This window comes from Telopea speciosissima, chromosome 4 (assembly GCF_018873765.1).
Source record: "Telopea speciosissima isolate NSW1024214 ecotype Mountain lineage chromosome 4, Tspe_v1, whole genome shotgun sequence".
NCBI lineage: Eukaryota > Viridiplantae > Streptophyta > Magnoliopsida > Proteales > Proteaceae > Telopea > Telopea speciosissima.
In genome coordinates, this window is record NC_057919.1 from 62,282,043 (window position 1) to 62,299,821 (window position 17,779).

Genomic DNA, 17,779 nt, shown 5'->3' on the forward strand with positions numbered 1-17,779 from the left:
AAAGATATTTCAGACAATGATCTTGAATCCAGGATAGAACGACTGCTTAAATAGTAGGTGGCGATGGTGGAGCAGCAATTTGTTTAGGTTTTAGAAGAAGAAGGAGAAAAGGTAATGAAGGGGTGAAGAGATTCAATTCATTTATTTAATTTTGGATGCTCCCAATTTTAATGGTTTTTTCCTTGAATTAGTGCATCGACAGAGCAAAACCTACATATCATCTTCCCCAAAATCGATTGGGGAAGATGAATTGCAAGTGTTTTTTTTTTCAAAAAAAATTTCTATAAGGGCAATTCCGTCAGTTCAAGTCTATTTTTTAACAGTGTTAGTCATGAACTGACGGAATGGACCTATCTGTTACCATTTGCAAACCTCAGGGGGATATGCAGAATTTTCCAAACCTGGGGGTTGAAAATATCTTTTCATTAAACCTCAGGGGGGTATGTGTAAATTACCCTTAATTTAATTATATTTTTTCTATTAACCCAAAAAAATAATAATAATAAGGCACAACAGGGAGGCTGAAGAAATCTTTAGGTAATCACAGGAAACACAGTTTCATTTGGATGGTTAATCAGGGTAAACAAGGTCCAAACATACAATATACACGCATGTCCTCTATAAATAATAAATACTTATTGGTATAGCTCTTTTTTTTTTGGAGGGTTGGGCTATATTCACAGGTATTATCTACAGATGCCATTTATACTAATATATTTACAATTTATTTAGTCTCAAAAAGAAATTTCCCTAAGATAACATCATAAAACACTAGACAAGCTTGCCAAAATTAGAAAGAAGACATGCCTTCGGCTTTGGTCTAGAAAGTGTCTTCTGGCTTCAGGAAGTTGTAATATTCCAGTTGACTCATCTCGCCACCGGTCACCGGATCAAACTGACATCGATAGAAGCTGCACATACAATCACATACCATCACATACCATCAAATTACTCATCTTTGAAGGATGACAATAACATTTCAAATGTTAACTTTCTTTCCTCGTTACTTGCCAAGGGAAGTTATATATTTGTTCTCATTATTTGCCCTTAACAAAAGTTGCGACCCGGTCAAGGATTCTGGTATCTGTGTCAGGGGTCAAGTTGGTCAAGGCCAATCTGGATTGGTCCAGATAGGATTGACCATTCCGACAATGAAAAAGGGCCAGGGAATCACCTGTTCCAAAAAATTTTATATCCATTGATACCTGTATATGGTATACCACTTGAATGCAAGTCTTCCGCTGGCAAACTTGGGTTCTAAAAAATAATCTCATCAAAATGTAAGATGCCCATCCTATTTGATCTGGCTCTGAATTCTTGATCCTAGGATGGCCAACTCACTTGGCAAGGCAAGATGAGTTGTCAAATTGGGCCATGTGGAGGCTGATAATGCCGATCAGCCACACATTGGATAGACAGGATGATACCCTCTAAAGTTTATCTTGACATATGCCAAATTTTGTGCCTCTCAGAAGGCCTACAATACATTGGCCTTTTCCCTTGTATTTTCAGACATCCAACTGTTTCTCCAAATAAATTCCTCTACAATTTTTATTAGTTCCATCGGGCTTACATGAGTGTATCAAGTTGGTGCCCAGGTAAGGTGTCATGGGGCTCTAGCAGCGTTACACTAACCATGGAATTTTAATAATTCAAAGTATTACCTTCCATCCATGCCGAGTACAACGATTGTATCCTTTTGATGGCCAAAAGCAACAATGTACTGAGAACCTTCATGCAGGCGGAATTGCGCAACTGACCATTCTGAGCTAAAATACTTAGGCAGCACCCCTGCACGTATAAAATCCAACCAAGTTTTAGAAAAGCTTTCGGCTTCATTGGTTCATTATTATGCTAAAAAAGGTAAAAACAAAAAAAAGTAAAAATGATAATATACCCCCCCATGATACTCAGTTTATTAGGGATCAACAAAGATACCATGAGTTTCTCAAACAGGTAAACAGGTTGTATAACCATTCCAACTGAGACACTTAATACATATTTTTAATTATTCTATTAGAATGATTTAGTAAAAGTAAAGAAATGTTACCTTTAATGAAAGAAAGTGATGAACCACTTGATGCAGCAGCATTATTGGGACCAGATACAATGCGTGTATTATCATTTCCTGGAGATCCTGAATTAACCTTGAGATTGAAAACATGAACAGTGCCCTTGTCACTTGACACAGCTAGCCACTCTGCAGTAGAAGAGAAAGCCAAACTGTAGATCTCTGCTCTATCAGCACCCCTACGCACCTGCATCATATATCCAATGAATCAAAAAGTAAAGGGAAGGTGCATTAAGCATGTAAAAATATACCGAATGATGAAGACCAACATTTGGAAGTATGAACTTCCTTTACTTCCAAAGGAATCATATGCCGAAAGCACGCATAAACTAAAAAGAGGGAAGCTACCACAATTATCTGTCCAAAGTCAATAGGGGCTCCAAGAAATGAATTTCCAAAAAACAGCCTCAAAATGTTGTATATGCTCCCCTCGCTGTTCATTATTAAACTTTCTAGTGGGCAGTTGAAAAGTTTAAAGTACTCTACAAGATTTCTAGATATCTAGTAAGAGTTGGCTCTTATCTACAAATTAAACCATTTGGAACAATGTCCTGCAAAAACTTAGCCCAAGGGTGACAATGACCAAGGATTGTCCAATGTTATATTACATGACAATGCAAGTCTAAAATTGGAGATTTACAGCAGTGGAAGGCCTAATTTTCAAGAAACCCACCAAAATTTTGTGAATGTGATGCTGTAAAATAATAATAAAAGAAAGGTGTTTCAGGCTCCTGCCTTCAGTTTATAAAAGGTGGCTTGCCAAGGTGACAACCAACAAACACATACCTTAAAACGATTAAAAAGGACGACCACAAATAACCCCACCAAAAAATAACTCGATTCAAAGGTGTCTAACCTAAAAGCTGCTTGATCAAGGATTAAATGCATAGGCAGACACCAGTCAGTTTGCAGTTACAAGTCTCAAAATATTGGTCCCACAGCCACAATACAGGAACTGCAAACTGATTCAGATTTTTTTTTGGTAAGAACTGATTCAGATTCATCACCAAATAAAACTTGTTTTATTAGGAATAAGTCCAGGGTTGGGTTATATACATGTTGGACCTTTGGTCCCATGGGTTTTCTATGTAATAGGCCCCTTTTAGGGGTCTAAAGTATGGGTAATTAGGTTGCAGACGGGATTAGCTGTTTTAGTTCCATACTTGGTTTTATTTTGGTGTTTTTGTTTTGTACCACCAACAGAAGGCAAAAACCAAAAGATACTAGTAGTAAACTAGTAATCCTTTTGATTAAAAAATAACAATATTGAAGTGACCAAAATCATATGGACAAAGAAAAGATTTTTTAGGAAGGATATATTGTTCATAATGCAGATCCTGGGTTTAGAAGACCCAAATCAGATTGCTTGTGGCCCACTAAAACGTGCAATAGCCAAATAGTAAGGAATGATGGCAATTCTGTAAATATGTGGAAGTTCATATAACCAATGGCAGAATTATAAATAAACATAAGTCTATAATAAGATGGCAGTATCGTAATTAAAAGGAATCTCAAAGGGGTAATTGGTAGTTTTAAATGGGTGATAGGATATGAAAGAAAATAAGATTTCTTGTAAGAGGGTAAACTTCGAAGGGAAGGCAAAATTAGGATAAAGTTGAATTACCCTAAAGGAGGGTATTTCTGGAAGATGAGGTTTAATGGATTAAAACATAAATGAATCGACTGTCTCCTTCAACCTCACGTTAGGAATAAGAAGAGGCAGAAAACCAGATTCGATTTTGAGCGATGGAACTCATCGGTACCGCCTTAGACTCACCTGAAACTTCGGTGGAGGTCGAAAACTGAAAGACTTGCTGATTCCACTCAAATAGAGACCTAAAGTTTGAAGGAAATGAAAACTGCAACTCAGGTCCAGCAACAAGTACGAACCAGAATTTGATTTCTGATTCAATTTTAGAGTAGAGGTGATATCAAGGCATTTTGTTCTAAGGCTTGATTCACCTCAGGGTAGGGAACCTTCAATCTAAGCCTAAGTAGACTTGCTGATTCCACTCAAATAGAGACCTAAAGTTTGAAGGAAAAGAAAACTGCAACTCAGGTCCAGCGACAAGTACGAACCAGACTTGATTTCTGATTCAATATTACAGTAGAGGTGATATCAAGGCATTCCGTTCTAAGGTTTGACTCACCTCAGGGTAGGGAACCATCGATCTAAACCTAAGCTGAAAAGGAGAGGGTAGGGAAGGATCAATTATCAATATGGCTGGTTGCAGGTGTTGCTGGAACAAAGGTAAGACTAGGTGCGTTTCAGGGATTCAACGGGAAAAGTAGGGCGAAGGAATAATAGAAGGAAGAAGGGAAGAAGAAGAAGATTACAGGGGAGGGGAGAAGAGGTGGTCACACGACCATTGTTTTGTACCAATCGGTACCACAAACAACTCAACAAAATTCCATTCACAAATCTACCCAGCAAATTGGGTTACAATCATATTTATGTAAAAAAGAAATTAAGTTTCCTAATTGAAGTCTAAAACACAAATAGAGTTAAAATCTACTAACTAAAACAGAAACTCGATAAAACTCAAATTGCTAATTCCCTAATTGCTACCCAAATACAAGATTACATATATTTTCCAAATAAAATAATTCCTAAATATCCTGCTGAACCTAAGAACCCACTTGGACCCGGTTCGTCTTCATATGAGTCCCCCAGCGGGTTTAGCCCAGTCCAAAAAATTGCTCCTGCATTAGTTCATTTATTGTTCATTCATCTTTCTAATAGATATTTGCATTTTGTTTTTGGCCATTAAACAGAGTATATTCGTTGGTATTTTTAAACAAAAGTATACAATATAAAAACAGAACTATTTTTCCTCAAAAGAAGCTAAAAAAATGCCATGCTTGGCTGTACATATATATGCATGCAAGTCCACAAAATACCAATGCCTGTTAATGTTTTGATTTTAGCATTCAAAGAGCATGTTTTTATTTTTAAACAACAGAATTTTTTCAAGATAGAAACAGAAAGGACAAGGTCAGATGGTGTGACATCAATATGACCAGGTTTTTTTTTCCAAAGCAGGGGCTGGCTCAAATCGGTGGAAGTCCATTTTCTTGTAATCATGTGGAATCAGCCGGAGATTTGCTCATTCTTTTCCTTTTCCTATGAGTTCTAATAACATTTCATGCATAAATTTCATATCTTAGGACCAATTTTTGGTAGTTTCAGTGGTGCTTTGGCACTCTAAATCCAGAAATCTGAATAAGACTCAAGCAACAGTCTCATGCTAAAGTTTGGATTCTCTGAATGGAAAGCAACCTCAGAACATTTAAAGATTATTTTATGAATGCCAAGGAGCTTCTTATGATCTGTGGGATGTCAGTTCAAAAAATTATGAATAGAGTTTCTGCTCGCTTTTTGAAGAACAATAGTTTGGATCTTATCAGGATGTAGTTTTCGTTTGAGAATATGTTCTATCCTTATTTAGGCTTCAGCCTATTGGTTCTGTTGCAGCCCAGTGGTGATTTTTTGGCGCATTGGCCCTTCTGCCTTCTTCTTTCCCTATCCCTCTACTCAATTCCCTCCCCCACCCCCAATTCCACCTCCCCCAAAAAAAAGGCTGCCATTAACATCCAAAAGTTTCTTCAAATTGATGCATAATAAATCGTTTAGCAGAACCAATAACCAGAGAGAAAAATGACTTCCGGGAAAAGGAACCAATAATAGCACATATCAATGGGCAATGCCGTTCTTTTCCGAGATTGTTCTCGAGAAAATAAGAATACAAAAATATAGAGAAAAACAATGAACAGAAGAAACAGTTAAACTGCTACATACCTCTTGAAGAAGAGTTCCATCCAATGTATTGAAAATCCGAACCAGAGTGCCCTTGGTGCTGGCTGTAGCGAGCAATTTACCATCCTGGGTGAGTGCGAAACACGCGATCCTCGAATCATGAGCCGTGATGAACTTTGTTCTCTTAGACGCATAATGCTCAACCCTAACCTGACCCTTCTGCAGCCCAGGGCAAACCAAGACAAGTGAACCAGACACCTGTGACACCGCACAAAGCCCCTTGGGATTGGCAATCGTCTCAATTTGGTGCAACAGCTTCAGGTCGGCGAAATTGTACACAAATATCTTCTGTTCCAAAACGACAATAATACGATCACGCCGAAGCCGTACGGCACGGACCTCAGATCTAAATGACAACTCGCCGATGCAACGGCTCTGGTGATCATCCCAAATCATGACCTTGTTGATCGGGTATTGCGGATCAGGTCCGCCCCCGACAAGTGCAAGAATATTGCATCTAAAGAGCATCTCCACAACACCAATACCGCCTCCATGATCGAAGTCTCTCCGGAAGATTTCACGAAAAGGATCGCAGTTGTAGATCCGGAAGCCATGATCTGTTCCGGTGGCAAAACATCCATGGTCCTGATTAAAGGAGAGGTGAAGGAGCGTGGGAACAGAAGACGCTGACGGAGACAAATTTTCATGGAGATTGGGGTTAGCGCTAGGGTTTTGAATGAAAGGAGAGGTGGAAGAAGGGGAATTGAAATTGGAAGGAGCTTCCGCATCTTCATCTCCATCTCCATCTTCGACGTTCTCTTCCGTTTCATCTCTTCGTTGTTGCATAGCAAAAGGAGGCTCTACTGCAATCTGAGATTCGTCCGATATCATGGCGCGTTCGTCTGAGGGAAGAGTGAGAAAATTCGAATTAGAATTAGGTTTAGGATTTGACTCCGGAAGCGGCCATGGAGGAGAAGAACAAGCGGAGAGAGCTGCCATGGATGGAAATTGTTACGAAATTATGAAAAGGTTTCGTAGAAGAGAGAGACTCATAACCATCGAGAGAGAAAAAAGATAGAGATAAAAACGAACACAGCTGCCTTCAGATGTCAGACTCCGGAACGAAGGAGTTGTATAGTTCGCCTCTCGCAAGCGTAAATTACGATTGCATCCTTATTGCTGATGAAAATGGACAATGTGTAAGGGGGTCCTTTACTTCTTGGGCAAGTATTGATATTTCGGTTTTTTATTGAGGGTATTTATGTAGTTTCGATATATGAAAACTGACGATGATCTTCTTCTTATTGTCAATCTAGGAGAGGGTTACCAATACGCTAGTTTGGGAAGAATTTATACGTTACGCCAATGGTGGTATAGATAATGGAATCAGTATACGAGATCCACATTGTTCCTGGGAAAAATAAATATGACCCATGGGAGGATGGGAATATGATGCGCTTATCTTGGCGGCTTTGTTACGCTTATAGGAGATCGAAGGACAGGATTTTCATCCTTTTGTGGTGGTGCTAGCTGAACTCTTTTTTTCTTTTTGTTTTTTTTTTAAATTTCTTCTTCTTATTATAATCAAGTTTTTTTCTTTTTTTTCAATCTTTATTCTTTGATTTGGGGACAAGAAACATGAATGGACGTGGGAATGGAGCATTGATCCGTGTCAGAGTTGGAATCAATTTAGGCTGCGTTTGGCATGCATTCTTGAAATGCATTATAGATTGATAATGTAATTCAAGATTTCATATCAAATGCAGCCTTCGTTTTACACTCATATATAAAAAGGCAGCAAAGTCAATTTATGTGAGGAAAGAGATAGACACAAAGGTACTAATGTATCCTACCTTAGCGGTTCAAAGAAAAAGTTGACACAAATGTGCTATTGTTTCCTACCCTAGCGGTTCAAAGAACATTTTCTTTAAACATTTAAACCCATTATTTCTTTAAAGGATGTGACTTCTTGCTAGGCTGCATGTCCCCTGTGCCAGTGCAAGGTCAATAGGATCACGCACATGGGCATCCAAGGGGAGGTGCGGGGTGGTCATTTCATTGCCTCATATGAGAGGCATAGGGGAACATTGTCAGGCAACTCATTTCAATTTCTCAAACTCAACATTTTGTGGCTCTTTGGCACCTCATTCTGTGAAGATTTCAATTTTGAACCGTGGCTAAAGATAATTAATTATACATCTATACTTTAAAAGCATTTGGAAATTGAAATCATATAGTGGATTTCTTGAAATTAAGGTGTGCGTTCCAAGAATGAATACCAAACGCAGCACGTACTAGTTTCCAAATAATATTTTATTAAGGGCAAGAGATCATTGTCTGATAGCGCAGCCCCTACACCAACACGAGGGCCAATGAAGCACGCACAAGGACATCAACATGGATGAGATTTATTTAGGGTGATAATTTTGCACTACCCTGTGTGTGGGCGCAGTTTCACGCAACCAAACAATGTTCTTTTTCCCTTTTATTAATTTTACATTATGTGGGCACAAGTTCACGCAACCAAACAACGTTCTTTTCCCCTTTTATTATATAGGAGGAACCAACCAGCCCCCCTCCCCTCTTCCCAAAAGAAGTGGTTTTCTTGATAGGATATATTTTCACATTGACTTTTTGTTCCATAGAATAATTTGATAATTTTAGTCGTTTGATATGTTTTTAAAGAAAATAAAAAATTAAATAAGCCCCATGTCAAATTTAATGGTCTCATTTAAAAAACATTCTCTACCACATAAAACAAGTTTTAAAATGTTATATTGGCACATCAAAAGGTCAAATTAGTCCAAAATTTTACCACTAACAATACAATAAGATGAGTAACACATTCATAGGATTTTGAACCATGTGTATTTTAAAAAAAAAATGCATTGTTGAATTTATAAGGATTAAATGATTTTTCTAAACTTCAACAAAAAATAAAATGATTTTTATAAACAAAACAATAGTTTTCTTAACACAAGCAGCCTAGTGTTGTCAGGTGGCATGTATAATGGGTTGAAATTTTTTGGATAGTAGACATGAAGGTCCCTAATTACATGTCAAGTTTCAAATAAATATTTTTTTTCCTAGTTTCTATACATATTGAACCCTCCAACAAAAAAAAATTATATCTGCGACCCCAAATTACAAGACTTGTGTGCTTAGAGCTTATGGAATGACTAAAGTACCCATAGTAATGCCTTTTATTTTTGTGACATGTTATGTGAATTTATCAATCTATATATGACAACCATAACTTTCTTTTTTATGGCAGAGAGAAATTCTATTAAAGAAATAAAAAGGGTACAAGATTGTCTGAAACACAAGTATTAAGTTTTTCTACTCTCGCAGAATTAGCCATATTATGAGTTATACTTAAATGATCCATACTCTGTTTATCACAGACACTTAGAAAATGGCATAAGAGCACATTTAATGTCCAAGAGAATAGTAAAATGCTATGAAATTTCTGTACATTCGCCCATTCATTCGATTAAAGCCTCGCAATCGGTCCAAAGAACAACATTTGTGGCCCCAATTTGCTTTCTTTTGAAGCCCTTAGAGTATTCCCCTAGTTTCGGCTTCTTAAGCATTCCCAACATAACCGAAGTCAATAATAATATTGTAGATACTGAAATTTTGCCACCGCCTTTGGCAATGATGACAACAGGACACGGATGGAAAGCATCGCACCCATACCCCCCTTGACAAACCCTGAAGCCCAAAACTGAGCCCCAAACTGAGCCCAAACTGAGCCCAGGAAAAGCCCATGGAACACGGCGCTGTGAAGGGCTGTCCATGGCGCCGTGAAGGACTATCCACAACGCCGAGGAAAAGGACAAACGTCATCTGGGTGACGTCATCCACGGCACCATGGAAAAGTCTCCTACGGCGTCGTGGTCGTCCCCCACCGCGCTGTGATCTATGGGACACCCCTATAAATTGGAGGGCCCCCTACCTTTATTTTCATGGAGAAAAAGCCAAGGGAGACCCCCCCCAAGTCGATTATCCACTCCCTTTCCCACTTTTAGACCATTTCGAGTCGTTGTGATACACATTTCTCCAACAAATGGATAGATCCTTCGATTATCCCACTTGAGCGATGAACGTTCCTTCCCTAACCTAGCCGTTACTCCGTTTGCATACGGATAACGAGAATCTCTTTTATAGTCGTTATTCTGTTCGCGTACGGATAATGAAGAACATCCTTGTCAAGTCAGGACTCTGTCCAAAGAACCAACGGTGATGCGCCCATCCATCTCCACCTGAGCCAGGGGACCTCTGATGTTCAAGGAATTCTTGCGTGAAGGGTATAATCGTTGCAATGTAGTCTTTTGTGTTTTTCTATTTTAGTGTATATATGGTAAATAGAATGTATCCAAAACAACCACTTTAAACATACTTTATGATGAAAGAATACTCGACATTCAACATCTAGAATAGAAAGACCGATTCAATCGGGCAAGATGGGTGCCTAACAGCTTCCTATACTTGTAACTTGACCCCTTACCCGATCTCTGACCAGATCATATGGAATCTTGTAGCCCATGTCCACTCCCGTGGGATAGGGCTACCCAATCGGGTTCTAGGCCCTAATCCTAGGTGGCGACTCCATCCTTATGAAGCATGACCCCCATCTCTACATTAAGCTGTCAAAAATAATTGGACAAAAAAATCCCTATCATCCTAAGGCCAGGTGGAACCTTGACCCCTGAGGACCGCGGTACTTACAAATATTGACAAAAGTTTTCCTATAGGCAATAACCGAGTCCCATTCTGCTTTATATGTTTCTTTAACAAAACATCCATCACATATAAATTGTGTAAGTACCAAGGTTGAACAGCTCATAGCATGGTATTCTGTAAGGCTTAATTCTTGATGCATGGGAGGAGAGAGGTCAACAAATGGTTGAAACAAATTCGGGTCAGCAATTCATTTGTCAACATTCTTCATAACCAAATAAGGATTAGGACATCATTTATTTCTTAAACAGTGGTTCCTAGCAGTCCATAAGAAGTAGCATGTCATGGAAAAAACCAAAAAAAAAAACATAAGATCTTACTTTGGCAGAATTGATGAATGGATCAAATTTTCAAACAAATTTGAGAGAGATGTTGCTTTGAGGAATTGTAGTTCTTAGACCTAGTTTTCTTGTTGCCCAGATTCTGTTGGAAAAAGGGCAAGACAAAAAAGGTGTGAATCCCTTTTTTTTTTCTGGGCAAAAACATAGTTGTCATCAATATTAAGAAAGTGAAATAACTTATTTTAGTAGTTAGGCCACTCTTAAGTAATCTCCACATAAATAATTTAAATTTTGGATGCATATTGAATTTCCATAATATGGATCAAACACTTGAAAGACTTCTCAGAGAGAAGACCACCAACAGAGGCTCCGTAATATTATTACAAGATTGCACAAGCTGCGATCTTAGTAGTTAAGATTACATTCTTGGTAAAGGGACAAAACAAAAAATCATCATGAGAAATCAAAGCTAATGGAATCTTAACAATAAGAGAGGAAATGGAATATAGAAAAATAGAGTTAATTAAAGAAAGATTCAATCTCCTTCCCACAATCAAGTCCCCAAATTTCTCCAAAGAAGGAATAGGGTGCATGTTGCTACCAATATATATTTGAATCCATCGAGGAATACAAGGGTATTCTCATATGTCAGTGGAAGTTCCAGAACTCACCTTCCAGCAAATCGATTCTCTTAGTTTCAGAACAATATGAGAAATACTATTCCACACCCAAGAGTCCTTTTTTAGCTTAGTATTTAAAGCCCGAAGAATGGAATTAGAAAAGTATTCAGCTTTAAGAATTCGACTCCATAAAGAAGCAGGGTTATTTAGCATTTGTTATCCAAGATGGAGTAATAAAGCATGATTATAGACAACATTTAATCTAAAGCTTAATCCCCCTTCCTTTTGAGTTTACAAATATCAAACCAAGAAATTAGAGAGACTTTTCTGTGCTCCTGAGACTCCCCTCGTCAAAATTGACTACTGATAGCATCTGAATTGGAGCAAATGGTTTTTGAGAACAAAAACTAAGACATAAGGTAGGTTGGAACCAAACTAAGGACTAACTTAATTAGGATTGAACATCATGCCTATGATAGTAAAGACAACTTTCAATTTGCGAACTTATATAGAATTTTATTAACTATTAGACAATGCAAGTGCCTACTTTTGGCACGAGAAATCAACAAAGGAGAGCCCAAATGAAGAGAAATTAAGGACATATCTTTCATTCCTAATTGAGTACAAATTTATTGACACAAGAAAGATGGGATATTTTTGCTAAAGTAAACCTTACTCTTATTTGAAATGATATGCTGACTACCATGATCTTAGCATATCATGAAAGAGTTGAAGAATGGCCTGGATAGATCTAATATCATCTATATTTGCATGACAGAACACAAAAGTGTCATCCGCAAATAACAAATGCAAAATTCAGGGGCTGACCTAGCAATTTAATGTCTTTGAACATGTTAAGGATCCTATAATAGAACAAAAGACGGGGAAAAACCCTCAACCAAATTGAAGATGCAAGGATCGAGAGGACACACTTGTCTAATACCTCTAGAGTGCTCAAAGAAATTAAAAGTTGCACCCTTGAGTTTGATGGAATAAGAGACAGAGGAAAGAAGAACAATAACTAAATCACGCAATTTATCCAAAAATCCAAGAATTCAAAGAGAGCTCGAACATAATCCTATTTCAAACGATCAAATGCTTTTGACATATCGAACTTAATGGTTGTCCAACCCTGTTTCCTTTTGTAATGTCACGTGTAATGGATAATCTCATGAACAATGATGAAATTACTGAAATTTATCTTCCTTTAATAAAGGCAGGCTAGAAGGGGGAAATGCAACGTCCCATTAGCCCCTGAAGTCTTTTTGTAAGAAGTTTAGAAATGATTTTATAGGGAACTATACAAAGACTAATTGGATGGAAATCCTTCAAGGCAACAACCCTCTTTTTTTTTTGGAACAAAGCTATAAGAGTATGATTGGTTCCATGGGGAACGCTAAAGAAATAAAAAAAATTATGAACAAAAATGAGAACATCAAACTATACTAAATCCCAGTATTTGTAAAAAAAGAAAGCAAGGATACCATCATGTCTTAGAGCTTTATAGGCTCCAATACATAACCCAACATTCTTAACTTCCTCTATAGATGGTAAAGAAATTAACAAGTCATTTTCTCATAAAGGAGATTATCAAGCAGAATAACGACGGCAACAGATGAGTGTCGTTGGAGTTGGAGGTAGAAAAAATAGAGATGAAATGCCAAGCAAAGACGTTAGCAAAAGAGGGGATAACATTAATAAAATTTTCATCAGCATTTTAATAAAATCAACCAATCTAACCCGTTAATTCATTTTAGTGATGGAATGGTAAAATCTGGTATTCCTATCCCCTCAATCACATATAAGTGTCGACTTTTGAAACCAAAATAATTCCTCAACTTCTAGTACCCAGTTGAAAGGTATTAGATATCTTTGAAGTTTTGAACAGAACTTCAGGTGATGGGTCCTATTGTGGGTGAAAACCTCTGATGCTCGGTTCGCCCACGGATGAGCCTGTAAAAACCAAGCGATGAGCACAAGAGAGCCGGTGTGGCTCCGGCCAAGGACTCTCCGACGCTCAAGTCAGGTCTCCAATGCAACAGCGTAACTACGTAGTGAAAGCAAGATGAGGAATGGTGCTCCATACCTGGGTATTTATAGAGTGAGGATGAGATGAGGCGGTTGGGAGAGTCCTCGTATGGTAGGAGTCCTTCTTTTGGAAGGCTCCCTCGAGTAGAGCGGAGTAGAGAGCTATTTTCGGGGTCGGGCTCTTATTAAGGTAAGAGTCCATGCAAAGTGTGATTTCGTACTGCGCTGGGATCGCGGCTCGATCCTTATCCCATGATTCTCGGGATGTGCTGACGCGGCCCCGCGATCCCCGGTGGGGCGCTATAGTAGCCTTTGTGGAGGAGGGCTCGACCTCGGAGGTCGGCCTGGTCGGGCGGCCTTAACAGTCACCTCGGCCTGGGAGGTCGGCCCGAACGATTGGTCTTGGCAGTTAGCTCGGCCAGGGGTTTATGGTTGACCTGTGTGAGCTCGGCTTGAAGCTCGGCCTCAGCCACCGGCTAGCTTGCATGAATCTGGCTCTGTCAGGTGACTTATTGGAGATGGGGTCGGCCCGATTTCTTGCTCGGCTCAATTCGATTCTTGGACTGAGGTCAGGTCGGTAATGTGGCAGCCTTTGATAGGTGGGGTGTTTTATGCCTCATCACAGGCCCCCCCACTCATCAGGGGTCGGCTCAACACTGATGAGTGAAGTTTCCAGGTCTGCTTGTCAGGAAGATTTTTACGGCCGAGCCGAGCTTATTTTTGTCACGGATTTGACGCTGCACGGTCTGACGGTTGGGTATCAGTGCCACGTCAGCGGAGTCATTATGGCAGGCTCGGGAATTCAAAACGTCCTTTGATCTGGGCCGTTGAATTATGCTGAGCTCTGATCGATCGTTGGATCAGTTCAACCCAAGAGTTATAAATAGGTGACTCCTAACTATTCATTCTTCACTGCTCCAAGTTATTGACTTCTCGGTAAGCTCGGATTCTTTAGCTCTGTAGCGCTCGGTGCTTTCTGGTTCGTGATCAGCTCGGCCTTTGCTTCGTTCGCGCTCAGCTCATCCTTAGCTCTTCTTCAACCAGTAAGTCTTCTCCGCCCAGTATGTCAGTTGGTAGTAGTCCCATGGGCGAGCTGTTCGTCGGGGCGGCAGAGGGCTCGAGTCCGAGCCAAGAGCTCCCCGCTCGTTCTCCCACTATAGACCTGTTGGGCTCAACTTCGGATGAGCCCGATGTAGTGGAGCCTCGTCAGGCCGAGGTGGCCGAGCCTCCGTTGCTCCTGGAGTTCAACCATGTGGCCCAGCCAATCACCGTAAACCGAGCCAAGAACTCTGGGTCGTCCTCATCCGATGAGGAGTCAAGTGAGGGAGATTCGTCCGAAGTGGGGGTTGGCTCGATCAACTCGTCCGCTGACGCCCCTGAGCTTGAAGAAGGGAATGTCAACACCGTTCTGAGCACGATCACGGATGCCGACCTCGACTATCTAAGGATTACTTATGCCATCCCCGAGGATATTCAACTCTGAGCTCCTAACCCCGGGGAGATGGCCTGCTTCATCAGGCCCGGTGAGGTGGCTTTATACGAGACGCCTTTCAAGTATGCGTTCAGGCTCCCCTTCCTCGGCTTGGTGGACCAGAACTTGGACCACTTCCACCTATCCCCTGGTCAGCTGGTGCTGAACTCTTGGCTGGCCCTGTACGACTTCTACGTCCTATTTTACGAGATGGGCCGAGGTGCAAGCATGACACTTTTCTCTCGGCTCTTTTTCTTGAAGAAGTCTCCAGAGAAGGGGTGGTACTACTTCAGTCGCCAATCTGGGAAGAGTGCGGCCCTGGGCAGCCACAAATTTTTGGTCGGCACGCTGACCTTCAATAAGTATTGGAAGCCTCATTTTTTCTTTGCTTCCATTCCAAACAGCCCTCTCCGAACCGAGTGGAAGGAGATGAACTGGAACTACGTCAATAGGGTACTGCCCCTAACCGAGAATGAGCTGACCTCGCTTGATCTAATCCCCCCGCGTCCGCCCTTTGACGTCCTTCGGCTTCAGGACAAGGGGTTTCTTCAAAGGTGGCACATGACCCCTGGTAGGAGCCCGAGCCGAGCCCATTTTCGTTCCCGAGCTGACCTCTTTAGTTAGTCTTTATTTCTTTTTTAATTTGTTTTTGACGTTTGGTTTCTCTTGCAGTGGTCGACCATATTCCCCCTATGGATATAGCTCGGCTAAGGGCCTAGACCCTTGCGGACTGAAGGAAGAAAAATGCAGAGAAGAAGTCCCGGGGTGAGTCCTCCAAGGCCCCCAAGGGCAAGGCCGTGTTGCCCAGCCCGCCCGACGCTGTGGTCGGCCTTGAGGCCCAAAAGAGTACGGGCCCAGCGGGGTCTCCAAGGAAAGGGAAGGGCCGAAAAGGCGAGAGGAGCCCGTCGAAAGTGGCCAAACGTCAGAAGCTCTCGGTCAATCTGACGAGTGGTGGTCTTCTGCCCGTGGCTTCTCCCCCCAACATTTCCCGCTATGTCTTAGGGAGGGCCTCAGCCAGCAATGTTCCGGTGAGGCCGACCTGGTGCCTCTTCCCAAGGGACTCGGCATTGACGTCAGCTACGCATGCCAAGGAATGGCTGGATGTAGGTCGACTCCCGGCCGACAGGGAGAAACTCGAGGTGCTGTCAGACCCCGAGCTCCTCTTCACCCTGTTTCAGGATTTCAACATGGTAAGTTTTATGCTCGACTCTTATGATTAGATCCGACCTGTGTAATCTGTCTTGAGTTTTGTTCTCATGCTTTTTTGTAGGGCTTCACCAAGACAGTGGAGACTATGCTTCGCTTTGAGCGGCTCTTGACCGAGAACCACTCCTTGGGCGTCCAGTGCAAGAAAGCCTACCAGGATGCCCAGGATGCCGTTCAGAGGCGTCGGGAGACCCAAGAGAAGCTTACTGTGGCCGAGGCCGAGGTGGAGAGCTCTAGTGCCGAGGTGATCAGGCAGAAAGAGAAGGTCTGGGCTCTGCAGGCTCAGCTCATCGAGGCGAGGAAGAAGGCCAAGGAAGACTTGGCCCTAGCTCGGGATGAGGCGATCAGCGACTATCTCCAATCGAAGGAGTACACTGATGTGTGCCATGAGATCAGGAAGCCTCCCTTTGCCGAAGGTTTTGAGGCAGGCCGGGCTGATCTCTTGACCGGGATCAGGGAAGTCTATCCCGATCTCAATCTCTCTCGTTTCAACGACGATGCTACTACTTTTGCCGGGGAGTTGGGAGATGAGGAGGGAGCCGAGGTCACCCAGGCTCTGCCCATTGAGAAACATACGTGGACCGACCTCTTCATCCTTGACGCTGAACCCCAAGACCCCTTGCCGAGCCTACCACCGCGGATGTTGACGAGGTCGCCTCCAAGTCCACCGTCGAGGAGATTGAGATGTAAAAATATTTTTTTTTTTTTTTTGGGTGATCAAACTACCCTCATTGTAACCATGCCGAGCAGTCGGCCTGTACTGAATAAAAAATCTATTTTTGCCAGAATTTGTCCAAGTGTTTTAGCTCAGCACTCTTAACCTTCTCTTCCTTGTGTATGTTGTTCCATTTGGGGTTGTGGCCGAACTACCGAGTCGTTCCGCTAGCCGAGCTTAGGGACTTGTCTATTTTTTACCCATGCTTCACGTGGTCGGCGGCTCGGCCATGCCATGCCTGAGGTCAAGGTGATTTTTGCTTTGGTTAGTTAATTCGCCATTCCCATCGGTCCGATTGGACAGGCTATCATATAAGCGGACGCGTGGCCGAGCAGCCTTCCTGGCCGAGCGTAATGCCTTAGCTTAGTTTCAAACTTTATTAGGCTTGACCAAGGGGGGAGTTTTCTCTTGAGAGGTCGGCCAGGTCTATGAGGATCGGTCTTACGACTTGGTTGCCGACCTATGAGGGTCGGTCTTTGAGGTCGGTCAGGTCTATGAGGACCGATCTTATGATTTGGTTGCCGACCTATGAGGGCCAGTCTTTGAGGTCGGCCAGGTCTATGAGGACCGGTCTTACGACTTTACTGCCGACCTATGAGGGTCGGTCTTCGAGGTCGACCAGGTCTATGAGGACCGATCTTACGACTTGGTTGCCGACCTATGAGGGTTGGTCTTCGAGGTCAGCCAGGTCTATGAGGACCCGTCTTACGATTTTACTGCCGACCTATGAGGGCCAGTCTTTGAGGTCGGCTAGGTCTATGAGGACCGGTCTTATGACTAGGTTGCCAACCTATGAGGGTCGGTCTTCGAGGTCGGCCAGGTCTATGAGGACCGGTCTTACGACTTTGATTTAGGAGCTTGCAAATACGTTAAGTGGCGGAGAAAGA

General features: G+C 41.8%; 1 protein-coding gene across 1 annotated transcript; it reads right to left on the reverse strand.

Annotated features, from left to right (window-relative positions):
• Positions 1-666: 666 nt before the first annotated feature.
• On the reverse strand, positions 667-6,873 carry LOC122659761 (autophagy-related protein 18a-like). The gene is made up of 4 exons (XM_043854892.1): positions 5,871-6,873; positions 2,051-2,258; positions 1,665-1,791; positions 667-911 (listed from the first exon to the last, which is right to left on the reverse strand). The coding sequence occupies exons 1-4, from the start codon at positions 6,825-6,827 to the stop codon at positions 821-823; spliced, it is 1,383 nt and encodes a 460-aa protein (XP_043710827.1). The 5' UTR covers positions 6,828-6,873; the 3' UTR covers positions 667-820.
• Positions 6,874-17,779: the final 10,906 nt, after the last annotated feature.

What these genes read in the sequence shown, in the direction of transcription:
- LOC122659761 (XM_043854892.1), bottom strand. Translation starts at nt 6,827, where the DNA reads ATGGCAGCTCTCTCCGCTTGTTCTTCTCCTCCATGGCCGCTTCCGGAG. An exon ending in ATGGAACTCTTCTTCAAGAG is followed by an intron (nt 2,259 to 5,870) that starts GTATGTAGCAGT and finishes TATATGATGCAG; the next exon opens with GTGCGTAGGGGTGCTGATAG. An exon ending in GTACTCGGCATGGATGGAAG is followed by an intron (nt 912 to 1,664) that starts GTAATACTTTGA and finishes TTGTATGTGCAG; the next exon opens with CTTCTATCGATGTCAGTTTG.